At 55.6% G+C, this 25601-nt stretch overlaps 1 protein-coding gene across 17 annotated transcripts in view; it reads left to right on the plus strand.

The window, feature by feature from the left end:
- The window catches only part of SGIP1 (SH3GL interacting endocytic adaptor 1), a 48779-nt gene continuing 23178 nt past the window's right edge, over positions 1–25601 (plus strand). For 3 of the 17 annotated variants that reach the window (XM_040565359.1, XM_040565367.1, XM_040565362.1), the window contains exons 1-9: positions 4–274; positions 4908–4952; positions 18117–18180; positions 19759–19783; positions 21213–21290; positions 22126–22182; positions 22692–22746; positions 23546–23721; positions 24752–24763. In XM_040565359.1, coding sequence (XP_040421293.1) covers positions 103–274; positions 4908–4952; positions 18117–18180; positions 19759–19783; positions 21213–21290; positions 22126–22182; positions 22692–22746; positions 23546–23721; positions 24752–24763 — 684 coding nt within the window. In that variant the 5' untranslated portion in view covers positions 4–102. Of the gene's footprint in view, positions 275–426; positions 573–4377; positions 4536–4565; positions 4588–4907; positions 4953–18116; positions 18181–19758; positions 19784–21212; positions 21291–22125; positions 22183–22691; positions 22747–23545; positions 23722–24751; positions 24764–25601 lie in introns of those variants that run through there. The other 14 variants (XM_040565364.1, XM_040565369.1, XM_040565365.1 and 11 more) reach the window with 11 other exon arrangements.

Consider the following 25601-nt stretch of genomic DNA (forward strand, 5'->3'; position numbering starts at 1 on the left):
CAACGGCCTCGCGGCCAGGCCAGTTAGCATCCCCTGTGCCGCCCCGTCGGAGCAGCTGGGGGCTCAGGGGCTGCAGCTCTGGCTCCAGCCCCGCTCCCCACCATGGGCAGGGCTGCAGCAGCTGCTGGGGCAGGGCAGGAGCAGCCCCCGCGGGTGCGGGGCCGCAGCTGTGCCTCATCCCATCGGGCCCGGGCAGGATTTAAGCTGGGGAGCCCACCTGCAGGGTTTGGCCTCCTCACGAGTGGGGGCAGAGCTGAGCGGGGGTGTGAGGCAGGTGAGTGCTGGCTGGGAGCTCGGTGCTGCTGGTAAATGGGTGCTTGTGCTCCGAGCTGTGGCCGTGGGAGCTGCTGGCAGGGTGTGTGCGGGGCTCCCGTCGTGCTCCAGTGCCCCAGGGCACAGCCTAATTACCTCTGTGTGCATGAGAGCCATTAAATAAGGCAGAGGCTGCTCTGGCAGCGTTCAATTGCTCCTGGAGCTCTGCACCCTGCTGCTGCTGCCCGGCACGGGGCTGCTGGCCAAATGGGCACTGTGGGTGCTGCCGGTGCCTGGGGATGGATGTGGCCATCTGCTCGGTGGGTGCCCTGGCATGCCGTGCTGGGTGTAAGCTGGTCTTGGTCGTGTCGTGCTCGTGATGGGTGGTGCTGGAGCTGGGATCCCATCGGAGCCCAATGGGGTGCTGCTGCCACTGTCCCCATCATGTGCTGGGGGTGGGGGGATGCTTTGCAATGCTCAGGGTGTTTTGGGGGGCCCTTGGCAGCACACAGAGCGCTTGCAGGGCCCTGGTGTGGGCAGGGTGCGGCTGTGCAACCCGTGGGGCTGGTTCCCCACGTGTGCAGCAGGGCCAGGTGCCAGGCGGGGCAGGAGGCAGTGAGTGGAGGGTGCGGGGGCTGGCGGGGCCGGGGGGCTGGGGTGCTGCATGCTGGTGCTGGGCTGTGGTTTAAGAGCCTCAAGCAGCTAATCTCTGTTTAAATGTATGGCAAGCGTGGCTTCCCCTACACTGCTGGGGAGCTGTGCCATGTTGGTGTCTATTCCCCAAGGGCTGTAGCTGGTTCTGGGGCACAGTGAGGGCTTGCTCCTGTGCTCCTCTCCTTGCTCGCTGGGATGGGAAGGGCCCAGTGGCTCTTTGTACGGGGGAAAAATGGGATGAGTGGAGCAGATGGTAACAGTCCTCGTTGCTGAGCATGGAGCTGCTGCATCCTGGAAGGGGCCCTGGGATGTGGGGTGGGCACAGCACCGTGGGCAGCTTGGCTGCTCTCCTGGCTCGATGGTGTTGATTTGGTGCTTGTGGCTGGTGTCAGGCTGAGCTGTGACACTCAGGGCAAGCTCCAGGAGGTTGCACGGCCCTGCTGCCTCTGCACTTACCACGAGTCCCATGCACACAGAAACATCAGCTGTGGTGAGGATGTGAGTGCTGGTTACAGAGAATGCCATGTGTGTGGTTGAGCTCAGTGACATCTTGGTGTTATGGTCTTTTCCAGCCCCACATGATGTGCCCAGGTGCCCCATCTTTTTGGAAGTGCCCAGAAACTGCCATGCCTGCCTCCATGCCCCTCGAGGCTCTCCCAGTGAGGCCATGTTTCAGTCTTCCCCTTGTCGCACTGGGAGGAGGCATTTGGAGCAAGCAGCCTGAAAATGTCACTGTATCAAAGCCCAAATGGCAGCCTATAAAAGGCTTTGGTATTTTTCAGCTGTCTCGCAGCGAGGCACAAATGTTCACAGTCTCTAAATCCTGGTGAGGTGGCCTGCGTGTGATGGCTCCCGACCACGGCCCCGCGTGCGGCCTACCCTGCGCAATGGGCACATGAGGCATGGGGCCTGGTGTCAGAGCCCTCTGTGGGCAGGTGGGGAGAGATCCCCAAGGAGGTCTGCCTAATTAGCTCTTCCCAGGCTGTTTGGCCTCTTTAGCTCTGGTCCCACCTGTCACAGAGAAGCCCACAGGCTTGTTTTCAGTCAGATGCCCCATTAGGCTTAGCAGTGGGTTGTCGAGGCAGGTGTGCAGACCTGTGACCGACTCACTGCTGCCCGTTAGTGCTGTTAATGCTGTGGGATTTACGGGGCTGTGCCCTGAGAGGGATGAGGCTGGTGGATTTGAGCTTTATTTAGCAAATCCCTTCACCCAGGGGCGTGGGGGCACCTTGCCCTGTGGCAGGGACGTGCCGGGATCGCCCATCACATGCGGTGCGAGCATGACTGCTCCGGCATGAGTAATGCGCTGCTGTGACTCATTTTCTGCCTTCTTATTTTCTCCTTTGGGGCTGACTTCCCCTGTTTATGTTTACACATGGCATCCAATTGCGCACCCAGCGGGGTCTGGCTCCCTCCTCCTGCTGTGATGGGAGGGGGCTGTGCCAAGGGCGGGTTTGTGGTGTCCTCTGCGGGGCCCTGCCCTGGGGCTGCCTTTGCCCGCAGGAGGACACAGGGATGGAAGATGTTAAGGATGCTTCATCAGCTCCGTGCCTCTGGGCCAGGTGTCCCACAGGACCCAGCCGGTGCCGTGTTACTTTGTGCAGTAAGCCATGGTTTCTTCCCAGCGCTCCTCTATGTCAGCGCTGTGTGGAGGCTGCCATAACTCAGCACTCAAGTGAGGAATTAGCAAAGATAACTTGGTTATGGGCTACCTGGCTCCGATGGGCTTGCACCAAGTCATAGCTGCAAGCTCCCTGCAGGGATGTCGGCAGGAGCTGTCCTGCGGGGACAACCCTGGGGTGCTGGGTGGCTGTAGCAGCACCCTCTGCTTTGGAAGAGCTGTATGAATTTTGGGATAAGTGTTATATTGCAGAGTCTGCCAGCCGACCCACTGTGATCCCTTGCTTATTTAGAATGCTTGTGCTCTTTTCCGCAGGTAAACTGGGGCTGCTTGGCCTCATGGGGAGCCTGTATTTTGGGAGCCCCAGGGCTGTGGGTGAGCCCATGGTGTGAGCTGATAAAATATGGGGAGCAGCGAGGTCCAGAGTTAATCCTGCCCCAGCTGGAGCCAGGGTGGTGCTGGAGGAGTGCCAGTGGTGGGGACTGACAGCGGGGAGCCTCGTGGTGGCAGAGGAGACGTGAGGTGGTCTGGGGAGCAGCAGAGTAGTGCTGGATGGGCTGTGCTCCCCATGGGTTACAGCCGTATCTCCCAAAGCTGCTGGGCAACCATTCTTGCACCTGCAGTGCTGCTGGGGTGGATGGTGGGTGATAAATGCCCCCTCTGGCAGGTGATCCCAGTGGGCACCTGCCTGGGGTGGCTGAGGGTGTCCCCAAGGGTGCGTCCCCATGGATGCATCCAGCTGTGCTTCTCCATTATTTTTTCAACAGCAGAAATGCTGCACCCATTGGTGTCCCAGCTTTTCAAAGGGGCAATCCAAGAGAATCCTCAGGCTAGGACGGAGCCTGAGGGTGGTGGTGTGGGGTGAGGGGCTGTGGTCAGCCCCTGCTGCAGGCAGAGGGTGATGCTGGAAGGCTGTGCCCCAGAGTGCTGGCTGTGCCCGATTTGTCCTGGGGGGTGGCAGCTGTGTGCCAGAGGTGCCTCTGCATCGTGGTTTGCTTCTTGGCCCTGCCAGAGCCACCCAATGACCCTGAGCAAATCCCCTGCCACATCCTAACTTCACCAACCCCATGGATGCTGCATTCTTTTATTCTCATCGCACCCCCTCACATCTCCTGTTCACGTACAGCAAACTCGCAGATTTTCTGAATAATGCTATTTGCCCCCCAACCTTTATTTATTTAATTTTTAAATAACATCTCCAGAGCTGCCCACGGACCCTTCCGTAGGGTTGCACCAAGCCCCAGAGCCCAGTGGCTTTGCAGCCCTTGCTGGCCTCTGTAAGCGTGTTCCCCAGTGGGGGTGTGCCTGGGGGGGTGGCACGGGGCAGCATCCCCCTCCCCAGGTGTGGCAGGGTGCTGGTACCGGCTCGGGGATTGGGCTGTGTCCCCCAGCCCCTCGTGGCAGTGGGAGCTGCCGTGGGAGCGAGGAGGATGTGGGGCTGGGTCTGCTTCAGGGCAAGGTGCAAGGGTTTTTAAGGCATAATTTTTACCAGGAAAAAAAAAAACTTTTGGAGGTGGTGATTGCGTGAAAATCCCAAATTTATATTTTTGTGGGGTAATCCCAGCACTGCCAGGTGTAACTGGCGTGCTGGTGGTGCCCCGTGGTAGCTCCGGGTGGTGCTTTGTGGCCGAGGGGGGTTTGGGGTCAGGGTGCAGCGTGGTCTCCTGCCCTCTGCAGCACCTCCTGTCCCTGCTTCGGTTGTTCCCCACGGGAGACGAGGTCCCGGTGCTCCGGCAGGCGGCTGGGAGCGATCCCTGCCCGTCACCCTGCCAGGGCTAACTGACGTCAGCCCCATCGATTTCTCCCTCGGGTGGCTGTGGGAGAGGCGAGGGACGAGCAGCCGTGGGTGTGCAGCCCTGGTGTGTGTGCCCTCGGCCGGGGGGATTCGCTTTTCCCCCCTGCCCAGCCCCACTGCTGGAGCGCTCTCCTAATCTGACAGCGCCGGGTAATTAATCTCGCTCCCCCAGCTGCTGCAATAGGATTACGGGGAGGGGAAGTGCGTCACGAGGTACGAAAAGGGGTTCTGCTTTTGGTGAAAGTGGGGGGAAAATGGGAAATAGGTTGGTGCGCTCCCGGGGGCATTGTGGCAGGGCTCGGGAGCGAGCGCGCATGTGACGAGATGTGGGGCGGGAGGGACGGGGGCAGCGCCGGAGCCGAGCCTGGCTTATCCTGCCTTTCTCTCAGCATCCTCCGGTGATCCTGGAGGTGATACAGCCACAGCAGCATCCATGGCCTGCCCTCGGCATTAGCACTGGCTTTTTCTTTTTTTTTTTTTTCCCTTGTTCTGGCAGCTAAACAAGCTGTGGATCGGAGGTGTTTGATTTAAGGGCTTATGTTAAGCAGCTGGTAACCAGGATTGTGTTCTCCTGTATTTTTTCAGACTCCTTGGAAATTGAGGAATGCAATTCTGCCACCATGATGGAAGGTAGGTGATGATCTGAGCATGTCTTTCGGGATCGCCGGAGTTTTGAAGGCAATGGTGGGGGAAGGAGAATGCATTGAACCCGGGAGCGTGAATCCTTCACCTTTTCCTTTCAGAAAATAGAAATAAGGATGATTAAAAACCCCTCCCCTCCCCCTAAGCCGAAGCTCCCTGCCTGCTGTCAGCAAGCTGGTGGGTGCTGTAATGCCGAGCCCGGGGGATTATTCGCAGTGCTGTGCCCGTGCCGGGGGGCAGCAGCCAGGCAGGGAGCTTGGGGCCGGCGCTGGCTGCTCTGCATCGCGCTCCGGCGAGCAGGAATTCATCCCCCGCGAGGAAACCTGCTTGTTCCCCCTGATGTGATGCGGAGGATGATTTTAAATGTTATCTGCCCGCACAGCCCAGGGGCCTATTGACGATAGATGGGACTCCGTGTCTCTGTAGCACAGCGGTATGGATGTGAATCTTTCCGATGGGGAGCGAGGATGCTGGGCTGAAGGCGATTTCTGCCATGCAGTGTCGCTGGCTTGGAGATGCAGGCTCTGGGAAAGGAGGGGGGTGGGGGGTGGGGGGACACTGCTTTGAGGCTTATTGGAATGGAAAAGGAAACGAGGAGGAAATATGGGCTCCGGGCATCAGATGCTCCGGGGAGCGCTGGGAGAATGCGCGTCTGGTCGTGCGTGGGAAAAGCCCCCGGGCATTTCTTACACAGATTTTAACCTGTGTCATCCGTCTCGGCCGTATGCAAACCTCCCCTTTATGCCTTCTGGAGCAAGATGCCACGGAAGGGAGATCTTTTTTATTTGCTTAAAGCAGAACAGCTCTTGGCCTTCGGGGCCAAAAAGCTCAAAATGCAGGTGATTTATTTTATTTACGGCCCCTCGGCCAAGCCGGAGGCCTGCCTGGTGTGATGTGCCCAGACAGCAGCACCCAGCCCCTGCGGGCATGGGCGGCCGTGGGGGCTGGGGATGTGTCACTCGGTGGTGACGGCGGCCCAGGGACGTGTGGCCGTGTCCTGATGGAGGCCAGGGATGTGTGACCGTGCCCAGGCCGGCCGGGAAGGGAGCTTGGTGCCGGTCGGCGATGTTCGCCTCACCTTGGGAGCCCAGCGCCGTGTGTGAGCGCAGGATGGCTGCTTGTGCTTCTTGACTCCTGGGTGCGAGGGAAACGGGCGCTGCTGCCCTTCGGTGCCTTATTTGTGCCTCGGGTATCGTCAATATTAGGAGATTTTAATCTCGAGCCATGGCGCGTGACGTGTTTGTGGCAGTGGCACGACGGCTCGGCTGTGGGGAAGGTGCCGTTAACAGGGCCCCTCTCGAAGGCGCCGACGTGTCAGGAGGAATGAATGCAGGGAAATGAAAGCTGGCCTGCTGCAGTGCGTGGTGTGTGCTAGCTGCTTCTGTGGCTGTGTGTGAGGAAGGGTTGGGTCTGGTTTTCTGCTTTTTGGTGTGTTTGTTTTTTTTGGTGGCTCTGCTGGAGGCGGAATCAGGCCCCGTGGAAAGGTCTTGCCTGCCTTTGGGAAAAGGGGACTGGCCACGAGAAGTGCCCCATCAGCTGCGACTTACTGAGCTGCTTGGTGTGTCGCTCCCCAACTATCTGATGTGCATGGGAACCTGGGATGGGAGTGAGAAAACGGAGTGAGAAGAAATAATTAATGCTTTTGATTAATTTTTAAACGGTTGGAAGCTAGCTCTATTTGTGGAATAGCGAAACTTTTGTGAGCAATGCCCTGTTGAAACTCTGACACCTTGCAGAGATGCTCTATTTTAATACAAGAACGGTCTCTAATGCTCTCGCTTTAGAACTGGTCTGAAAGTTGGAAACCTGCGTGAGGTCCCTGTGGCTCCCTGTGCCAAACAGGCTGGAGGTTTTCAGTGGTGTTATTTAAATGGTGGTGCCTAGGGACGCGGTTTAGTGGGTGATATTGGTGGAAGGGGGATGGCTGGACCAGATCTTGGAGGTCTTTTCCAGCCTCCATGGTTCTGTGAAATGGCCTGTGCAGCACTTCACCGGCACGCTGGGGCATCGCCCTGCAGGCAGAGCGTGGGGCTGTGCGTGCTGGTGCCCCTGTGCTCCCGGCTGGCGGCACGGGGTGGCTCCGGGGCTGGTTTGGGATCCTGCTTGGGAACGGGAACGCTTGGCCTCTTGGGGGGAGATGCAGGGCTTGCGGTTTGTGTTTGTCCTGAACCTGATATAGAGCATTTTCTAGCAGATGGCAGGGAAAAAAAAGCCACAGCTATGTTTCTAAACACTGTGTTTCTCAATACACCTTTAAAAATCAGGGTGCATAACCGAAATCCACATTGATGATGCTGTCCCAGGCAGCCAGGCCTCCCCAGGAGGCCGGTGTGCACTGCATGGCGCTGGGGCACCACTTGGCCAAGTGGGGTGAGGCCGCCAGCAGCAGGGGCTGAAATCCCCAGCTTTGGAACACCAAAATGGAAATAACCCATGGCGAAACGGCGTGGCGTGCCGGCACTTGGCCTTGGGCAGAAGCTGGTGCTGGAGAGGTGCCGGCGAGCCCTCTGTGTGCGTGGCCGCGGGCTCTGGACCTCCCCTCTGGTGGCTCAGGAATGCACCCGGTGATGATGTTGAGGCAAACATCCGTGCGTGAGAACAAAGGGGTGTATTGATCTTTTTTTTTAATTAATCTGCTGCATCTCAAATGCACTGAAGGTATTTTATACGGCTTAATTATGTTTTGAAACCACTGCTGCAACATGTCACTCCCGCAGATACTGTGCAGCATTCGGGAAGCTCATCCAAGGGTGGGAACGGGGAAGGGCCCCGATTGTACAAGGGACGGCAACGTCTTCCTCCGCAGGGACGGTTCTGCTTTTCTGCCTCTCCAGAGCCCAACTCAGGAGTTTGCTGGGGAGAGCAGGGAGAAGCTTCCCCAGAGCAGGAGTTTCTCTTTGCAGTTATTTTCCAGGTCTCTGTACCCATTTCTGGGGCATCACGCTGGGAACTTCCGTGGGTGGCTGGTCACATCCCACACAGCAAAGGCTTTGTTGCGTTGCCTCTCAGCAATGCTTGTCTGATATTTTCTTGGTGCTGAACGGGCAGCGCTGGGCCTGGAGGCAGCAAATGGCACAGAGCAAAGCCTCTGCCTTGGCTAAGCAAGATCATGGGCTTCACATGCATGGGGGGGAATGCTGTCTGTCGTCCTCCCCCCGTGGGGCCAAGCTGTGGCAACGTGCTGGGGTCTCACCCTTACAAGCCCCTGCCATGTCTCAGGGTCCTCAGAAAGGCCTTGTAGTGCCCGCAGGGGTTGTTGCTGTGCTTGGAGGATGCATGTGGAGCATTTGGAGGTGTACGGGCTGGCTGGGCTGCTGGTGGGCCTGGCTGTAAAAGCCAGCCGAGCTCTGGCCATACAAACCTTTCTGGCCAGCCTGGTTTGGGTTTCCCACCTCTGGCAGCGTTTCTCAATAGGTCTTAGTAAGGGAGGGAAGGGACAAAGGGATCCAGCTCCAAAACACAACAAAACCCCACCCAAACCCTGGGAGTCAGGGAAAAGCTTTGGGTTAAGCCTGGAAATACTTCCCAGTATTGGCCATGAGAGATAGCAGGACTTCCACAGATGAGGCTTTTTGGGTGGAAAGGGTAGAAAGTAAAGCCAAACTCAATAAGTGCATGTGATGCAAGTTTGCAAAGTGTCCATTTGGTGGGTCCTGGTTTCAAGCGTGCCCATGGGCATCTCTGGTGCCCAACGTGGCAATCGCAGTCTCTGCTGAGGCAAAACCACTGCCTGATGCACTGACAGTGTGAAAACTTAAAGATGCTTAAAAAGAATCTGGGTTAAATCAGATGCATGTTCCACTTGAGTCCTCACCCCAGGGTCTTAAGCAGCTCAGGGTGAGCAAGAGGCACCTCCTTGAGTGCCTGTGCTGAGGCTGTGGGTGGTGTGGAAGGGGGTGATGCTCCTGTTTGTGCCTTGGACCCCCACCTGCTGCCAGGGCAGTGGGAGAAGTGGAAGAAGCAGGGACAGGAGCAGCCCCACCAGCTGCCTCAAGCTGCTCGGACACCCAACTCACTCTGCTTATGAGGAGGACTTTGGGAGCCACCAAAATCCCTCTGCCCTTGGGAATTTGGTGGGGTTGGATGCTGTTTCTCCCCAGTTGGATGCTGCTTGTGTGGTGGTGCTCCTGCTTCCAGGGCTGGCCCACTGCATCCCTCTTTCTCCCCCAAGCAGACCACACGTATGGTTCCTATGAGCCCAGCAGAGTGCCTTGCTCATGCTTGCCTTGTGAGCTGCTGAGCAGCCGCAGCTGTTGGTTTTTAATTGAAGCTCAGTTATGGGCTGAGGCTCCTGGGGGTTTTGGGGTTGTTTTTTTTTTTTTTTTGCTTTATTGGTGCCTTGGAAGAGGAGGAAGGCCTACAGAATGGCCACAGCTGCTGTCCTCCCTGTTGACAGGCCCACAGAATGGCCTGTCTTTAACTTTGGGGTTGGTTTCAGGGATTTTTAGCTTCACGGCTGCTAATCGTGCAGGGGGAGGCTGCGAAGGAAGGAAATCCCTCTGGGTGATGTGCTCCTTCCAGCATCATGTGGGAGCACCGGGGCTGGATATGGCCACGTGCCGGTAAAACCCCACCAGCCCCCAGGGGGATTTAACCTGCCTGCTACCAGAGCAAACACACAGAGAACATTAACGTGTTGATGTTGGGAACCAGTACAGGGGAAACCACACTTTGCAGCCAGCCCATGTTATCCTGGATCTGTTTTGTGTGGTCCATGCGGCGAAGGCACTGCTGCTGACCATGACCTGACCAGACCTGGCCCCCTGGCACTTCTTGGTCACTTGGGGGGATTTTTTGCCTTGTTTTTGCACATGTTTTCCTATGTTTTTTGGGAGTTTTTGAAGGAATTGGGGGGTGGGGTATCTCCTAAAGCCTCCCACCTCCAGGCCACAGGGAATGTAGCAGACCTGCTCGGGGTGGGCATCAGGAGCGTGGGATGTGCTGGAATGACGCGGGGGGTGGGAAGGCAGGGGGCATGGTGCCAGGGGGGCTGTGCAGCAGTGGGGCGCATCCTGCTGTGTGCGGTGCTCCTCTCTAGAGCCAGATCTGCAGAACCTGATGGAGAAACCATCAGGGATGCACCCTGTTATTAGGGCTAATTAATAATAAATGGGTGCCAAGCTTTCAAGCGTGTGTGTCAGTGGGCATTTGTTGCTCTGTGCATGCCTTAAGGCACCTCCAGCATCACACCGACCATTGCATGGCCGCTTCAGATGGGTGGGCTTCATCCTTTATCCTGCCCTATATTTCAGATGCTGTAAGCCTCATAAACAAGCTCATCTGGGTGTTTGTTTTTTCATGGTGGCTTCTTTTCACGGCCTTGTCACTGAGGTTTTCTGGGAGCCAGTGGTGTTTTCAAACATGCCTGAAATGGGCTCATCTGGGGCACTTCTAGCTCCCCAAGGGTGCCCTCCCAAGTGTGTAAAGGGATGGCTTCAGTGATGTCTTAGCATGGCTTATTGAGTTTGGTGGGGTGTTGGCCTGGCTTTGGCCCTAGCACAGAAGACGCAGAAGAAGCCAGTGTGATTCATTAATAATAAGGTCACTTGGGCTCTGCTTGCATAGCTCCTTCCACCTGGGACCTGGAGCTCCCTCCTGTAGCACCGCTCCTCTGCGGGGAAGCAGATGCTGGGAAGAGGCTTGGTGGTTGTGTTAAATGCCCGGCAATGGAGCCTCTCTTTCGGGTCAGGTCTCCTCTGCTTATTTTTAGTTACAGCATGGCTGCGGTTAATCGCTCCTTTAAAAGCCGAGTATTTGATGGCAGAGCATGGGAGGGATGAGACAGTTAATGGAACTGCCATGCTGTGCTATATTTTGGGTGTAAATCTTCATCTTTTATATATGCACACTAATGATTATATATCATTTATACACTATATAACATTAATATGATATATTCATACTTGCATATTAATCATAAATAATGTGTGTGTATGTGTATATATATATAGCTGCATGCATCCTAGGCAACACCAGCAGGGTGAGGAGGGGATTGTCCCCCTCTGCTCTGCTCTCGTGGGACCCCACCTGGAGCCTGTGCTCAGCTGTGGGCCCCCAGCACAAGAAGGACATGGAGCTGTTAGAGCAAGTCCAGAGGAGGCCACGAGGACGCTCAAGGGGCTGGAGCACCTCTGCTCTGAAGGCAGGCTGAGGGAGCTGGGGTTGTTCAGCCTGGAGAGGAGAAGGCTCGGGGAGAGCTGATAGCAACCTTCAGCCCCTAAAGGGGACTGCAGGAGAGATGGGGAGGGGCTCTGTTGGGGGTGCGTGCATAGGGTGGGGTAACGGTTTTACACTAAAAGAGGGTAGGTTTAGGTCAGATATGATGAAATATTTTACTGTGAGATGCTGTGGGTGCCCTGACCCTGGCAGTGCTCAAGGCCAGGCTGGGGGGGATTTGGGCAGCCTGGGCTGGGGGCAGGGGGCCCTGACCATGGCAGGGAGGCCTAGGGGGGGCTTTGAGGTCCCTTCCAGCCAAAACCAGTTTGTAATTCTACAATCTCTTAAAGTTTATAACTGCCTTAATTCTCAAGGCTTTTGGTCATTCACATCTCACGCTTTAGCTTTTCATCTTCACAGGCCAGTTCTATTAGTGTTTTCCTTGGTGCCCAAAGCCCTGATCTGAGCAGGTTCCCACCGAGCGTGCCTCTCCTGGCACCAGGGGGGGTCACAGCCCCACAACCCAAATCTGGAGGCAAACTGGGAATGAGGCATCCTGGAGGGCCACAAATATCTGCAGCTGGGTGGCCTTGGTCTCAGGAGTTACAGGGTAAATGTAAGGCTGTTGGTTATTGTCACGGCCAGGCAAGGATGGCGGTGGTCTTTGTCTCCATGTTCTGTGTAGATTACATGGCTGCAAAATCCATCTCTTCATAGACAACTGTCAGGGTCCTCGGCTGCTGGGTGCCCTGCTGTGGCTGCTCGGTGCTGGGGAGGTGCTGGGAGCGCCTTCATCTCCTGATCCCCACCAACCCCAAAAAAAACAAACCCTAAAAATAGGGATCTGAGCATCTCTGGGAGGGAGAGCCTGTCCTGGACAACTGCTCAAATAGCACAGCAACCTTTGCAAGTGCATCTGGCGTTCCTGTGCGTGTGCCAGCCCTGAATGAAAGCCACAACTGTATGCCCGAGGTGCCGGCAGTGCTGGCGGGGACGCTTGTGTCCTGCGGTTCTCTGCAAGCTGATATCAGAGACCTGATTTCTGGGGCAAGCGGGCAGCAAGCAATTCCTGTGGCTGCTTTTCTGAGGTTAGTGCATAACGTATGAGCAATGATTTACATCCTTCCAACCCTAAATATTCCTCAAACAGTGCCTGTGGGCAGCCGGCCGCACCAAGCCATGCTCACCACCGGGTATGGGTGCAGAGCCCTGGCCGTGCAGCCCACGGGGAACCTCTGCAGGGAGCCAAAAGCTGCTTTTAGCCTCTGGTGGGTTTTGGGTGCCTGTCCAGAAGTCCTTGCACTATAGATGATGATGGTTGGATTCCACTGACGTGATTTTCTGCAGGCCCGCAGACGTGCAGAGTGTGCTCCCACGTGCTGAGGCTGCAGGCACAGACGTGACTTGAATCGGGGCTTTAGGGCAAAGGGCCAGCATAAGGCACAGTTGTGGGTTTTATCTCTGGATGGGCTTAAAGAAGCTGGTGCGTGCTTCCCTCGTCATCGCCTTGGTGTGTGTGCAGGGGTGCTGGCCGTACCGGGGATGCCGCTGCAGTGCAGCGCTAGTGCAAGCCCCGGAGCGACCACCTGGCCGCAGGAGCTGCCTTGTTCCCTCTGTGCATCCAGCAGCTGAAATAGTGTGTATTTTTAGCAAGGTGTCGACTGTCAGTTGGAGATCTCCTCTGGCAGGGCTCATCACAACCTGCTCAGAGGCTGGATTACCCTCATGGCACAAAACAGGGCCCCGTTTCTGAATGAAGCAGGGAGGCCTGGTGCTCTCTGCCCGCTACCACCACGTTCCCTTTCCCGAGGCAGGTCCCGGAGCAACCTCATCCGCTGTAGGAGAAAATGATGCAGGAGGATGTACCAGCGATGTTTTATCCCACTCAGACTTACTCACAGCTCTGTTGCAGGCTCTCCATCCCAGCTAGTCGGTCAGTAAAACAGATTTTACTTCCAAGTAAAATTTCTGGTGAGGATCAAAATTCTTGGCGTTTCATTTTGAAAGCCTGTAGCCCATTCTTGTTTTCACGTACCTGCTGACCAGAAAGCCGTGGGTGAGGATGCCCTGCTGCAGTGGGGAGCGACAGAAGTGGCCATGAGGCCACTGTCCCTCTGTCCTCAGTGGGCCATTGCCTAATGGGGGAAACTGCTGTGAGTGTGTGGAAGGTTGTAACGCACCTTATTTGGGGGTATGCACGTGGGATTTGCTAACTAGGCAAAAATATCCTCAGTGTTTTGGAAGCCTAATGGTAAAATTAATTCACATAGACAGCAGGGAATATTAAGGAGTGGGCAGCTCGCTGTCAAAGCTGGCTTTACCAGTCCCCCTCACAGTAAAGCCACATGGAAGGGCTCAGTGACTGGAGGTTTGGTTTATTCGAGGGAGGTAAGGACCACGGCGAGTTCCCGTGACCATGGGAAACAGTGGGATGTGCACTGGTGCTGCATGCACAAGTGGCATAAATCACTTAAACCTAACTTTGCCACATTTTGGTGTGTCAAAGTAAGCTTGCACAGGTGCCTCCTATCTCAAGGGTTTTTCCAATAAACTTTCAGAAAACTAAAGTTTTCTGGGTGGTCAAAATGTAGACTTGGCCTGTGGGGAGAGAATGAGTCTTGTCCTTGCCCTGGGATGCTGCTGGGCCCCCACCAGTGAGATCTCCAAGATTATCACCGCCAAATATCTTCAGGTCTAGTCAATCCTTCTCACTGGGAGCCCAGGGAAGGCGTGTGTCAGTCTGGAGAGGCTTGCTCCTGCTGCAAAGCAGAGCTCTCCCCTGTCCCTGTCACCCCGTGTGTCCCCTGCCCTCCTGCTGTGCCAGGGCTGGCACTTTCCTGTCCTTCCTCATGGGCTTTGCCGAGCAGCAGTGTGTGCTCGGTGTAGCTGGCTGGAAGCAGGACACTGACCTGGCCTCGGGACCCAGTGTTACTGCCAGGGGGCTTGCCACAAAGTGGCTTTCATGCGTGAAGCTTGCATTTTTGCAGTACTTTTATTATAACTGGTATTAACTTTATGGATAAGCGGGCTGCCTCCTGGCATTACTGCCCCGCGAACGAGGCGGCTCCCTGGGAAGGAGCTACGGGTGCCTGTGGCATTACCAGGGGAGCGGGGCTGTAGGGACTGCCCGTGTGGGGACACCGGTCAGAGCAGCTCTGGGAGCACCTCTGGGAGCCGGGGCGGCTGCGAGGACTGAGTGGGACCTGCGGGGAGCCGGGGGTCTGCGTGGGAGGCGATATGCTGACTGAGAAGACAGACGTTCGGTGAAAAGAACTGGCGCGATGTGTTTGTGTCACCCATGGAGGGTGGGAGGCTGGTGCCCAGCAGGAGTGCCCCAAGCAGGAGGGAGGCAGGGCTGCCCACCGCAGGCCAGAGGCAGCGTGAGCCCTTGCAGGGTGCAGGATTGTGGTGGGGGACTGCAAGTGCTGCTGCTGACAAAGTGAGCCTTGGAAATGCACCCTACGGCAGTAGCTGGGATGTGCAGCAATTCAATACGTGGTGGGCAAATACCAGGTTAAATACGAGGTGGCAGACCCAAGAGTAGCACGGACAGAAGCAGCGCAGTTTCTGGGACTTGACTCTTCTGCTACCGAGGCCGTGGTGGTGGAGACTCCCCGTTTGTGCAATGCACCAAACATGCCCGTTCTCACGTGAAATACTTGCTCGGCACAGCAGCCGGGCCTGAGGTGTGTGGGGCTGTGGCTGTCAAACCAGGTGCGAGCCAGGTTCTGGGCTGTGGTGCTGCTGTTGGGGTCACGTATTTGGGGCTTGATGTGGTCACACCCTCCCTGCTTGGAGTTCAATTTGCCTTTTGACTTTCTGTCCTCTGGGTGTGACTGGAGGGATTTTGGCTTTTTTGTTGTCCTCCCTCTCTTTTTGTTTTGCTGAGCAAACTGAGGATTATTTCTTTAGCAATGCAAGCCCAGAGCAAGCACAAGTCTGTTGGCTTTGAAGCAGTGGCAATTTCCCCATCTTTGGACCCAGCGAAGTAATTCAGCAGGGGCAGGTGTGTGTGCAGCGGGGGAACAGGAATGGCTCAAACCCAGCTCCAAGCAAAACAAGAACAAACCAGCCACGAAACAAACCATTTCCTACTTCTCATGACAGCACCTCTGCCTTCAGCAGTGCCCGGGCTGCCCGCAGCAGGGGGTGTTCCTCCTGCTTTCCGTCTTCCCCCATCCAAGGGCCCAAATCCACCTTTCCTTGCCCATTCCTCCATGCAGAGCTGGTAAAATGCAGCCTCTGGGGCTGGCCTTGGTGCTTTGCCTTGTCCCCATCCCAGGCACCTCCCCTGCTGCAGAGCAGAAGCATGCACCCAGTGCTGTCCCTCTCCCCAGTGGCACTCTGATGGGAATTTCCCCTCTTCTTCCCCACCCCCCACTGCTTTTTCTCTTCCTCCAGTGGTATTTTGGGTCTTGAGGCTCTGCACGTTTATTTTTAGTGCTGCTCGGTCCGTGCACAGTGAATCAATACATTTCATTGGCTTTGTTTTAATGCTTTTGTCATCAAAAGAGTGTGTAAGGCAACGGCAGTGTCATTGGTGTCTTCTCTGAGGTGTGCGTTGCTTTCACGAGGCTCCTCCTGCAAAGCCCCCCGAGACGTGGGGGACCAGAAGCGTCAGCAGCCCCCACCCATGGGGGTGCAGTGGGGAGGGCGCTGGGTTTGGGTTATTTTTCTTTTAGAGCTGCTTAGTCTCTGGTGTATAGAAGACGTTTGCACAGTTTTTAAGAATGAAACTCAGAAAGCTTCACAGCGGCAAATACAAATTTGTATTTCTCAGATGCTGATTCATGGGGGTGGGGAGGAGGAGGGTAACGATAAGGGAAAGGTGACTAATGCCCCGGGTCAGGGGCTTGTTGGGAGGGGGGTCTCCAGGCACACTGCAGCTGGTTCAGCCCTGGTTTGTGGTGCTCTTGGAGCTCTTGCTCGAAGCTGCTCGCCTGGATGAGCGCTAACTGCGGCCCCGTGGTGTGGCCGATGGCTTCCCATTGAGGAAAGGTTGTGCAAGTTCAGGCTGGTGGCTGCTGACCTCGGTGGGTCTGTGGGGTCCGTGTGTCCTTGTGCCAACAGCAGGGGGTGGCTCTGGTGCAGTGGTGGTGCCCAGCTCCCCTCTGCGGGCACTTCTTTTAATGTCCCCTGATGCAGAAGGATGCGGTGCCCACCTCGGGGGAGCACAGGGTTTGGTGCTGACAGTGCCTTTGGACAGTCTGGCGAGGTGGGGCTCTCACTGGTGCTGCTGGGTGGCTCCGAAGGGCCTGCCCCACCTGCCTCTGTTTTATCAAGGCACTGGGAGATCAGCTGTAGGTCCCTAACCCAGCAGAGCAGCCTGGTGGCTTGGGTGAGAGCGTGGCTGCGGGGCTGAGAAATCCGGGGCAGGTGCCCCCTGTGCTCTGCTTTCTGTTCCTGTGCTGCTCCTCCTGCTGCCTCGTCTCTGCCGTCTCCCACTTGCTGTCACCTCCTCTGTTCCAGCATTAAATGTTCCAGCATTAAATCCATCTCTTTCTGCATCTCTCCCAAACCTGCTGTGTTCCTGCGTGTGTGTTCCCCCCCATGGACAAGGTATTTCTGTAAGGGGACTTCTTGCCAGGACTGTTTTCACGGTGCTTCAGCACCCACAGAAAGCTGGGAGTGAGACTGAAGGACCAGAGGGCTCTCATCTTTGTTCTGCCTTTTCCTAAATATCCCTTTCCTTTCCCTAATTGTAGTTACATTTCAAGCAGATGGTGGGCCTATTATATAACTGAGCAGAAGGCTTGGTTACAGAACTTAGCCAAATCAGGCTCTTCTTCAGATAAGGCCAAACAACTTATTTTTGTGGTTTTCATCCCTCCCTGTTCTACTTCGGGTCTGGAGGATGAAGTTATTCTGGGGGGGATTGAGGTCAGAGGAAATCTCCCCTGGTTATTAATAATTTGCTGGAAGAAGTTGTGGGGAAGCTGGAAGGCAAGATGCGGCAGGAGCAGAGCACGGGGCTGAGGATTGCAGCATCGCCTCCAGGTCCCTTAGCACAACCGCAAGCTCCATCGGAGAACCCTCACCGGGTCTTGCCCTGGACCAAAAAACACCCAGCCACAGGGTATTGAGGGCCTGAAGCCTCCCCTGTGTCGTGATAACTCAACCCCAGTGCCTTTTGATGCGCCGCAGAGAAGCAGCGTTTGTGGTGCTTGTTGCATCAGCGCCCAGAGGAGTGGGGTGCTCCAGGGAGAACAGAAATATCTTCCATTTGGGGGTGTGCTCAAACTAGGAGGCAGACCAAGGAAATCCACTGAAAAGCGCTGAAGGAGTTGGAGCTCCTGGGAGCACCGCTGGCAGCCGGGGGGCCTGTGTTGGTCCCTGGGGGCTGGATGCGGCCGCGTGTTGCAGTGCTGTGAGCAGCACGGGTCTGCACCTGGGCAGCAGGAGGGCAGTGCCTGGCTCCCTGGTGTCTGCCAAAGGTTAAAATGCTCCAGAACCACTCCTTGGTGTGCTCACTGCCAGCATTTATTAGACTGCTCCCAGGGCTGGCTCCTCCAGGAAGCAGGAGGGGAGTCGCAGAGCGCTGCTCACTTGTACCTGCGCTGCGAGTGGTGCTCTGCTGGTACTGGGGCTGCTCACGGCTCTGTCCCCATCTCCCACAGGCTGGCACTGGTGTAACTGTGTGGGAGATAGCCAGCCTCGTGGTTCAAGCTGGTTCTGTTTTGTTTTATTTGCATTTACTCCAAAGAGGGGTTTCCCTGCTGCACGCAGCATGGCAAGGGAGTGTATCATTAAGGTGGTAAGTTCAGGAACACTGACTGTGAAATATGGAGTCATGCATGCCAAGAAAAAATGAGTGTTCATTTAACAAAGGGACGGTGTATAAGCAAAGTGTACACCACCTGCAATGTCCTGCTGGTGACTTCTTGGGTTTGGACCTCTTTTAACTTACAGCTGACAATCGGATAAGTAGCCTCTTGGGGGATTTATTTGAAGCATAATGTTAATTTGCGTTCTTATTTGTACTCCTCCTATCCGCAGGATTGAAAAAACGTACAAGGAAGGCCTTTGGTATACGCAAGAAAGAAAAGGATACCGATTCCACGTAAGTCCCTGAGATACGAAGCACATCACATAGTGCTGCTGGGGAGCAGTGTGCCAGGGCAGGAAGAGCTCGGTGCGTCAGAAGCATCTGTCGTCCTTCGGCCAGGTCTCGTAATAACGAGTGCATCGAGGCCATTTCCCCTGCACGCCCAGGGGCCAGCAAGCAAGGCGTGTGCTCCGGGATGCTGTGGGTACAACAAAGCTGGCTCCCCGGGTGCTTGCAGTGCACGCTGGCAGTTAGTGGTGATCACAAGCAAATTACTCCTCTGAGAGGTCCAGCAGGTTAATCTCTGCCCAAACAGCTGATTTGCCCATCTGCTGATTTTTTTTTAGATGCAAATTCCATCAGAACAGGAGCCCCTGATGGTCAGTGGAGGCACGGTGCTCACTGGGGGCACGTGGCTGCTCCCTCCCTGTGCTGCCAGGGTTTTTTTCTCCCTGGGAGACGTCAGGGATGGGGGGCATTGTGTCCCATCAGGGCAGGAGATGCTGCAGCGCTGCTGCCGGAGTACTGAGCCCGGTCCAGGCCCTTGGCTCTCCCTGGTGCATGTTTTGGGAGACGCCCCAAGGCAGCGCCTTCCCCAGAGCGCTTTCTGCCTGGCGCTGCAGAAGCCCGATGGCGTTCTTGTTCTGGATCAGTTTTCCTGAGCTGTTCTGCACATCAGCAGGCAGCTGCTGAGGTTTTCCTGTGTGAAAGCTGTAGCACAGTGAGCCTGGCTGTGCCAGCATCATGGGCGCTGCCTGCTGCAAAGGGGACCCAAAAACGTGGGGAGGTGAGGAGCTCGTCCCCAAAGAGGGTGGCAGGCAGAGTGAAAGCTGGTGCATTTGTGATAAGATGCTGGAGGGAAGGCTGCAGTGGGGGAAGCCAGAGATTAAAGGCAGGGTGAGAGAGCAGGCAGACGTGCTGCCTTACGGAGAAGTTTGCTGGGAGGCGTTAATCTCCATTAAATCAGACCCAACCCGGCAGCAGCTCCCTTCAGATTTTCTGTGCTGCTGTGAGTCAGACGTTAATTTGTGGAAAATCTCTGGCAATGCATAAACATGGGGCTGTGTGGGAGGTGAGGAGCCAGTCTGGCTCTGATAAACACATCTGTCTCTTTGCTAAATAACTCGGCATCCTCGGCCAGCGCTGGCAGGCGTGTGCTGCCGTACCCGCGGTGCTCGCTGTGCCCGAGGTCCGAAGTCCATGAGTGTTTGGGGACCGTGACCCCCACAGCTCCATTGGTTTTCACATCTGGTCGTAAGCAAAGCCGTGATGCTTCTGGCAGGAGAAAGCCTTCCTGGATTAGATCTAAGTAACTCACATGTAATTTCTATCGTCTTCATCAGTGCAGAAGTACTTTATGTACTTTTATATATATATATATATATATATATATATATATATATATATATTTGTGTGTTTGATAACACGAGCACAGTTGTTTAGACTCCATGAGGCACGCACAGGTAATTTAGATCTGCTGGCACTGCCATAATTAGGCCTGTTGCTGCTGTGGGTGCCCTCAGAAAACAGTTTGTGCATTTCACCCAGCAGGGCTGCGTTGAGCTAACCCCGCTGCCTCTCTCTCTGTTGCAGGGGGTCGCCGGACAGGGACGGCATCGTAAGTACTGCACGGCGCTGCTCTGCGGGATGGCTTCCTCCTCTGCCAGCCCCCGCGGGTGTTTTGGGAACCTTCTCCTCCTCTTTAATATAGAAAATTTCAAAGTCCATTGCAGTAACAAGCTGTTTAAAAAAAAAAGGTCAGGATTTCATGCAGGAAATCCTAGCTTCTGCTCCCCATGAGTGCAATTGGCTCAGGACATCTCTGCTGTACAAGGAGTTAATGAAAAATGTCCACCTCACCTGTTTATGTCAGTGTTTTCTATATTAAACTGGAAACAAGAGGATAGTTGTTCTGTTGTTACTGCTGCTTTTACTGGTTTTGGATGGAAATGCCCCTGCTAGAGCTGGGCAGTGGAAGGACCGCGTTTAGCCATTTGACAAGTTTGCAGTTAAGTATGTTGGGCTCAGGCTGGGACTGTGCAAATTTGGACATTACAGGCTTAAAATAACCCCTGGCAGATGCTCAGCAGGGAGAGCAGTGCTGCATGCCCGGCCAGCCCAGCACCAGAGACCATGCAGGGCACTGCTGGTACCCTCTGTGTCTGATGTCACATGGAAATTGGGGTCCCAAATTGCTCCTTTAGAGAGAGAGCTGTTTTTTCCACCTCTGACCCAAGATCCTTGGCTTTGGGCTCAGTCTATGTTCCTAAGCCCTCTGTTACTGGCTGTTAAGGACTGGTGATTAAAAAAGTCTGCAGTTCAGGTAGTGCTTTAATCAAGGCTCTATTCAGCAGTGAAAAATAAAAATTAAAAAAAAACAACACTTTCAAAGTGTCACAAAACAGTGCACTGAATACAAATGCTCTATTTAGCAAAACCAAGTTTAATTTTGGAGAGTGAGAACCCAGCTGGCAGCTTGCTAGGGCATGGCTGGAAGTGGGGCTGAGGGACCCCAGGTGGCCCTGATCCACCCTCCCCAAGCTGGAAATGGACACCCCAGGAGAGCAGGGCCGGAGCTCTGAAATGTTTCCAACCCTTGTCAGCAGCCAATGCCTTCTCCATAAGGTTGATATTTGGGGTTTTCCAGGTGGTTTGCTGCTTATCTCTGTAGGGCCGGTGGGTCTCCAGTGCTCCAGCAAGCTGGAGGAAGCAGAAATGCAATTTAGTTTTTTTTTAATATAATGAAGCCACTGAGTGTGTTGGAGACAAAGCATTGCAGGGTGGAAATGTTTGAATTTTCCTCCTCTAGTATGTTCTTGCAAGAATACTCGTGGTGGGGGTGGCAGCCCCGGCTGGTGCAAACCCTGACTGCTGAATACGGCCCTCGCTCACCCCGAGCACCCCCATGCTTCTGGGGGGGGCCAGGCCGGGCCCTCCCCTCCTACAGACCCTACAGCCTTTGCTAACTCCTTGCCATTTGCTTTGATGTTGAAAACCAGCCACCCGACGCGTTAACCCTCTTTCTGCCCAACCCAAATCCCTTCCAGCCTCTCAGCCCTCATCCCACTGAGCCACCTTGCCATAGCAAACCCGACAGCGTGCGGGAAGGAGGAAAAAAAAATTCGGTAAGGAAAACAGTGCTCGGTTTACAGCTACGCACGGGTTATTGAGAGCAGTGAGTAATTTGGGGTTAGAAAGCCAAGCCATAGAAAAATGCCGTTTAGGTTGAGTCAGGCCAATATTTGGGCCGTGGGAATGCCATCGCTCTGGTGGGGCCTGTGCCAGTGCTTTCTCTGCTGGGAAGAAAAGAGCATTTCTGTTGGTGGTCACCACCATGTGGCAGTGATTTTGTGATGACTGCAAGCTCTGAAGTAAAGGATGGTGTCTTGCTTGACTATTTTTTGCCTTGCTGTCCCTCTGGAGTGGGCAGTGCTGTCCCTCGGCACGTACTGCTGGGTGCTGAGCACGGTGGCATTGCCCTGAGCCTCGCCAGCCACAGGCAAGCCCCTCTTACAGAAAAACAGGAACTTTGGTCACTATCTTGGTGCTGGCCTCCAGCACACATGGCTTCTGCAGGAGCTTGGGGCCGGCAGAGAGCAGCCACGGCTCTTGTGGGCGATGGATGCCTGGGGCCCTGTGTTGGGAGCAGCAAGAGCTCACCGTGCACTGTCGGCTGCAGCTGCTCGCTGTGGTTTTGTGGTGAGCCACAAACCCAGCTTGGGCAGGGGCACAGAGCTGTCCTCATTGACCTTCTTGCCCTCCAGAAATGCCAAGTGCTCGGCCAGTGGTGGCTCCAAGCAAGCTGGTGCTGGGCAGGTCAGGGCCCTGCTCCGCTTGCACAGGTGGCCACGGTGCTCACGTTGTGGTCCCGGCATCAGATGCACAAACACAGGTATGCTGCGGTCATCTTATTTTCCTTCCTTTTAAAATGCGGAAATCTTGTTTTCCCGTGTGTTGCAGAAGAAAAGTAATGGAGCCCCCAATGGATTTTACGCGGAGATCGACTGGGACAGATACGTAAGTGCCCGAGGGCCCTTTGTCCTGGGGGGGCTGTGTGCGTGTGCCGTGGGTTTGGCTCCTGGGTGGCTGTGGGTGTGTGGGGCCGTGTCCTCATGCCCCGGGATCTCAGCCCCACTGTGAGAAATACAGCATGAAAATAGTGATTCTGGAGGTGGTGTTAGAGTTGTGCAGGGAAACCTGCCCTTGCCCTGAGACATCGTTTGCATTTGCACGTTAATTAGGCTGTATGATCCTGCCCAGGAACCAGGTGGCTCCAGTGTCAGTCACCCTGAGGAGAGCACTGCTGCCTGGAGGACGTTAAGGCTTGCCAGAGAAAAACCTGGGTTAAAAAAAAAAAAGGCATGGAGGGGGGTGGGGAAAAAAACAACCCATGGGCCTGGCTTGCTCAGTGCCCCAGTGGGTGCTGTGCTGCAGCCCCAGGTAGCACCGCTCGCTGCAGGAGCGAAGGGCAGCCTCAGCTCCCAGCGGCCGTGTCCCTGACCCTCCGCGTGTTGTGCCCCATGCAGAACTCCCCGGAGCTCGACGAGGAGGGGTACAGCATCCGGCCCGAGGAGCCAGGCTATATCCTTTGTGGGCTTGGCCTCTTGGCTTGCAAAACCGTACGATGAGCTGGGGTTCGCAGACAGGCCACTGACTTTTTTATTTTTTATTTCTCCCCTTTTATTCTCCTTTGAGCTGTTATTCTGCAGCCAGAACCAACTGCCCCAGAGCACTGCCCGAGGCAGCAGAGCAGAAAGTTTCTGGCTGCCTTTGGTCCGCTGCTGTGGTATGAGGCGCACAGCGGTGGGCACTGGCCGATCCCATGTGCTCTGCTTTTTGGATGCTGTGGGTCCCTAACATGCCCCTGTTAAGGGGCAAGGGAGTGTGGATGCAGCCCATGCTCACAGCCTGTGCGCTGAGCTTGTAGGAGATGTAGGAAATCGATGTCCTGCTCACAGCTGCAGGAGGTGGGTGGGAAACCAGAACTCTCCCTCTCCTGCTGCTGAAGGACGTCGTCCCCTTCAGCCCGTGGGGGATGCCCAGGCTCCATCTCTACTTCATCCTTGCCAGCCGTGATTTTCGTGTTCTCTGCCCACACGTGGTGTAGCAGGAAGTCAGCGCAGAAATCAGCACAGCAGGAGGGGTTGTCCCTGCTGCTGCTCCTGCCATCGGGGTTAGGGATGAGCATTTCAGGAATGCCTAATCCCCATTTTTTCACTGAGATGCGAGCTTTTTGAATCACTGCTGACATGCAGGGGCGCTCCTGAACCTGTGCCTTGCTCCAAAGCCAAGGCTTGCCCTTGGGAAGGCTGCAGCACGCCACGGTGCTGCTGCGCGGCCGCGTCCCCTGCAGCCCGGAGCTTCCTTAGCTGCGCTGCACCCACCAGAGGAAAGCACTTCTACTCCTCCAGCGAGTCCGAGGAGGAGGAGGAGGCCCACAAGAAGTTCAACATCAAGATCAAGCCGCTGCAGGCTAAAGACATCCTGAAGAGTGCGGCGACGGTGGACGAGCTGAAGGCGTCCGTAGGCAACATCGCACTTTCTCCATCCCCTGTGGTGAGTGCCCTGTGCTGGGGTTTTTCCCTGGCTGTGGAAGCAGGAGTGCTCGGTGTGTTCGAGCCCAGGGTTCCTCCTCCTGGGGTGTGAGTGGGGAATGTTGGCTTCGTGCCCTGATCAGTGGGGTCTGCTTGGTGCAGAGCAGCGCCCTGGGTTTATTGGGGTGGTCCCAGGAGCGCTGCTGGCTGGCACAGCCCTCCCAGGCTCCCCAGGTCCCGGGACTGTGTGCCCTGCTTTTCTTCTTCTCCCCAGTTTGGTTGTCATTCAGGACATAAATCATTTGATGCTTGCCCTGATCCCTAGCTCAGGGAGCACATCTGTGGGGTTTTCTGTAGTGCTGCTGCAGGATGCTAAAGGGCACTCCCTACCCGAGGGGTGTCTGAAGGGAACGGTACCTGTCCCCCGTCTCCTCCCTGCTGCAAACACTGATACCTGCTGGTTCTCCTAAGGCTTGTTGGGATTTGTCATCTCATCCCAATCTGTTTAGCTGGGTTAAGATTTGTGGGTTTTGTTTTCCGTGGGCTTCCGAGTGGGCTCTAGTACCTTTCCATCTTTCCAGCTGAAGCTGTTCAGGGTTTATAACCAGCCCGCATGCGAAGCGCGAAAGAATTGCAAATATAAGTAAAGATGAAACAAAATCAGTCTCACTTCCCAAACCAGTGGAACGTTGCCAAGCCCACGGTAAGCTCCTGGGAGAAGCCGGTGCTTCCCCCAGGACTGCAGTGGGGCTGGGCAGGATCTGGTGGCTGCCACTGGGGCACCGCTCTGGGCTCCTCCCGTGATGTTTTTGGGAGCTTTCTGTGACCAGGAGCTTTGTGCTGGGCTAAGACTGATTCGGCCCTGGCGAGCACCTCTGGGTGCAGTATGAAGCCCTTCGGGTGGTGTCTCGGGACAACCCCCCCAGCTCCCTGAGCACACGGTGCCCTGCCAGCGACATGCCTGGGGCTTCTCTGCGGGTACACACAGCCTGTTGTTGTCATCCCACTACAGAAACACCTTTTCTCATATTTTTTTTTCTGTATTCTTTTAGAGGAAAAGCCCGGTAAGATGTACATTTTTTTTCTTTTTTTCTTGCATTTTTAGCACAGACTTGACTTGTGCTCTGCCTGCATGCCGCCTGCTCTGCATGTCTCTAGAGCTGGGATGGGAACTGTGAGCAACAAATCCTGATGTTTTGGAAGGCATGCCGTTTGTTATTGGCCCTCTCCCTCGGGTTTAGCTCGGCATGCTTAAACAAGAGCTCGGCTGTGCTTGCTGTGAATGTGTGTAGTCGGGGGGCATGGCCCTGCTCTGCGTGGAGGGGCTGGGGCTGGTTTTGGATGAGATACGTGAGGGCACAGTGTTGTCCCAGTGGGTTCTGCATGTGTCCTTGTGCACCAGCATGTAGCAGGAGGCAGGAATGCCTGCTGTGGTGCCACTGGGTGCAGCAGCCAAGTCATCCCCACCAGGGCTTGGCTTGAGACTGCTCTGAGATGGGGCAGTCCCAGCTGTTTGGGGTGCAGGGTTCCCCTCCTGCTGCTCCTGCCTTGCTGCAGGAGCTGGCTCCGGCACAGCCAGCCCTGGGCTCCAAAGGGTTTCATCGCCAAAAAATCCATGTCTGAGTGCATTAAAGGGCAGGTGTGGGGTTTGATGCCTCCTGGGGTGCATGCGCACCAGTAGTGCTAGCATGGGGGAGCCCCAAAACGCTCTGGGGTCAGCTCTGCCTGCGTGGACACCGCGGTTCTCATAGGCAGAGGGAGATGCCTGTGCCTTGGCGCGGGGCTGCTTGAAAACCCAGGGCAAAATGAAACACATCCCCTCTTCAGCTCCCGCACAGGGGTGCGCGGGGCCCCGGGTGCTTGGTGTGGCACCAGGCGTCCCTCCCTGACCCGGTGTCTCAC

This window comes from Cygnus olor, chromosome 8 (genome assembly GCF_009769625.2).
Source record: "Cygnus olor isolate bCygOlo1 chromosome 8, bCygOlo1.pri.v2, whole genome shotgun sequence".
Lineage (NCBI taxonomy): Eukaryota > Metazoa > Chordata > Aves > Anseriformes > Anatidae > Cygnus > Cygnus olor.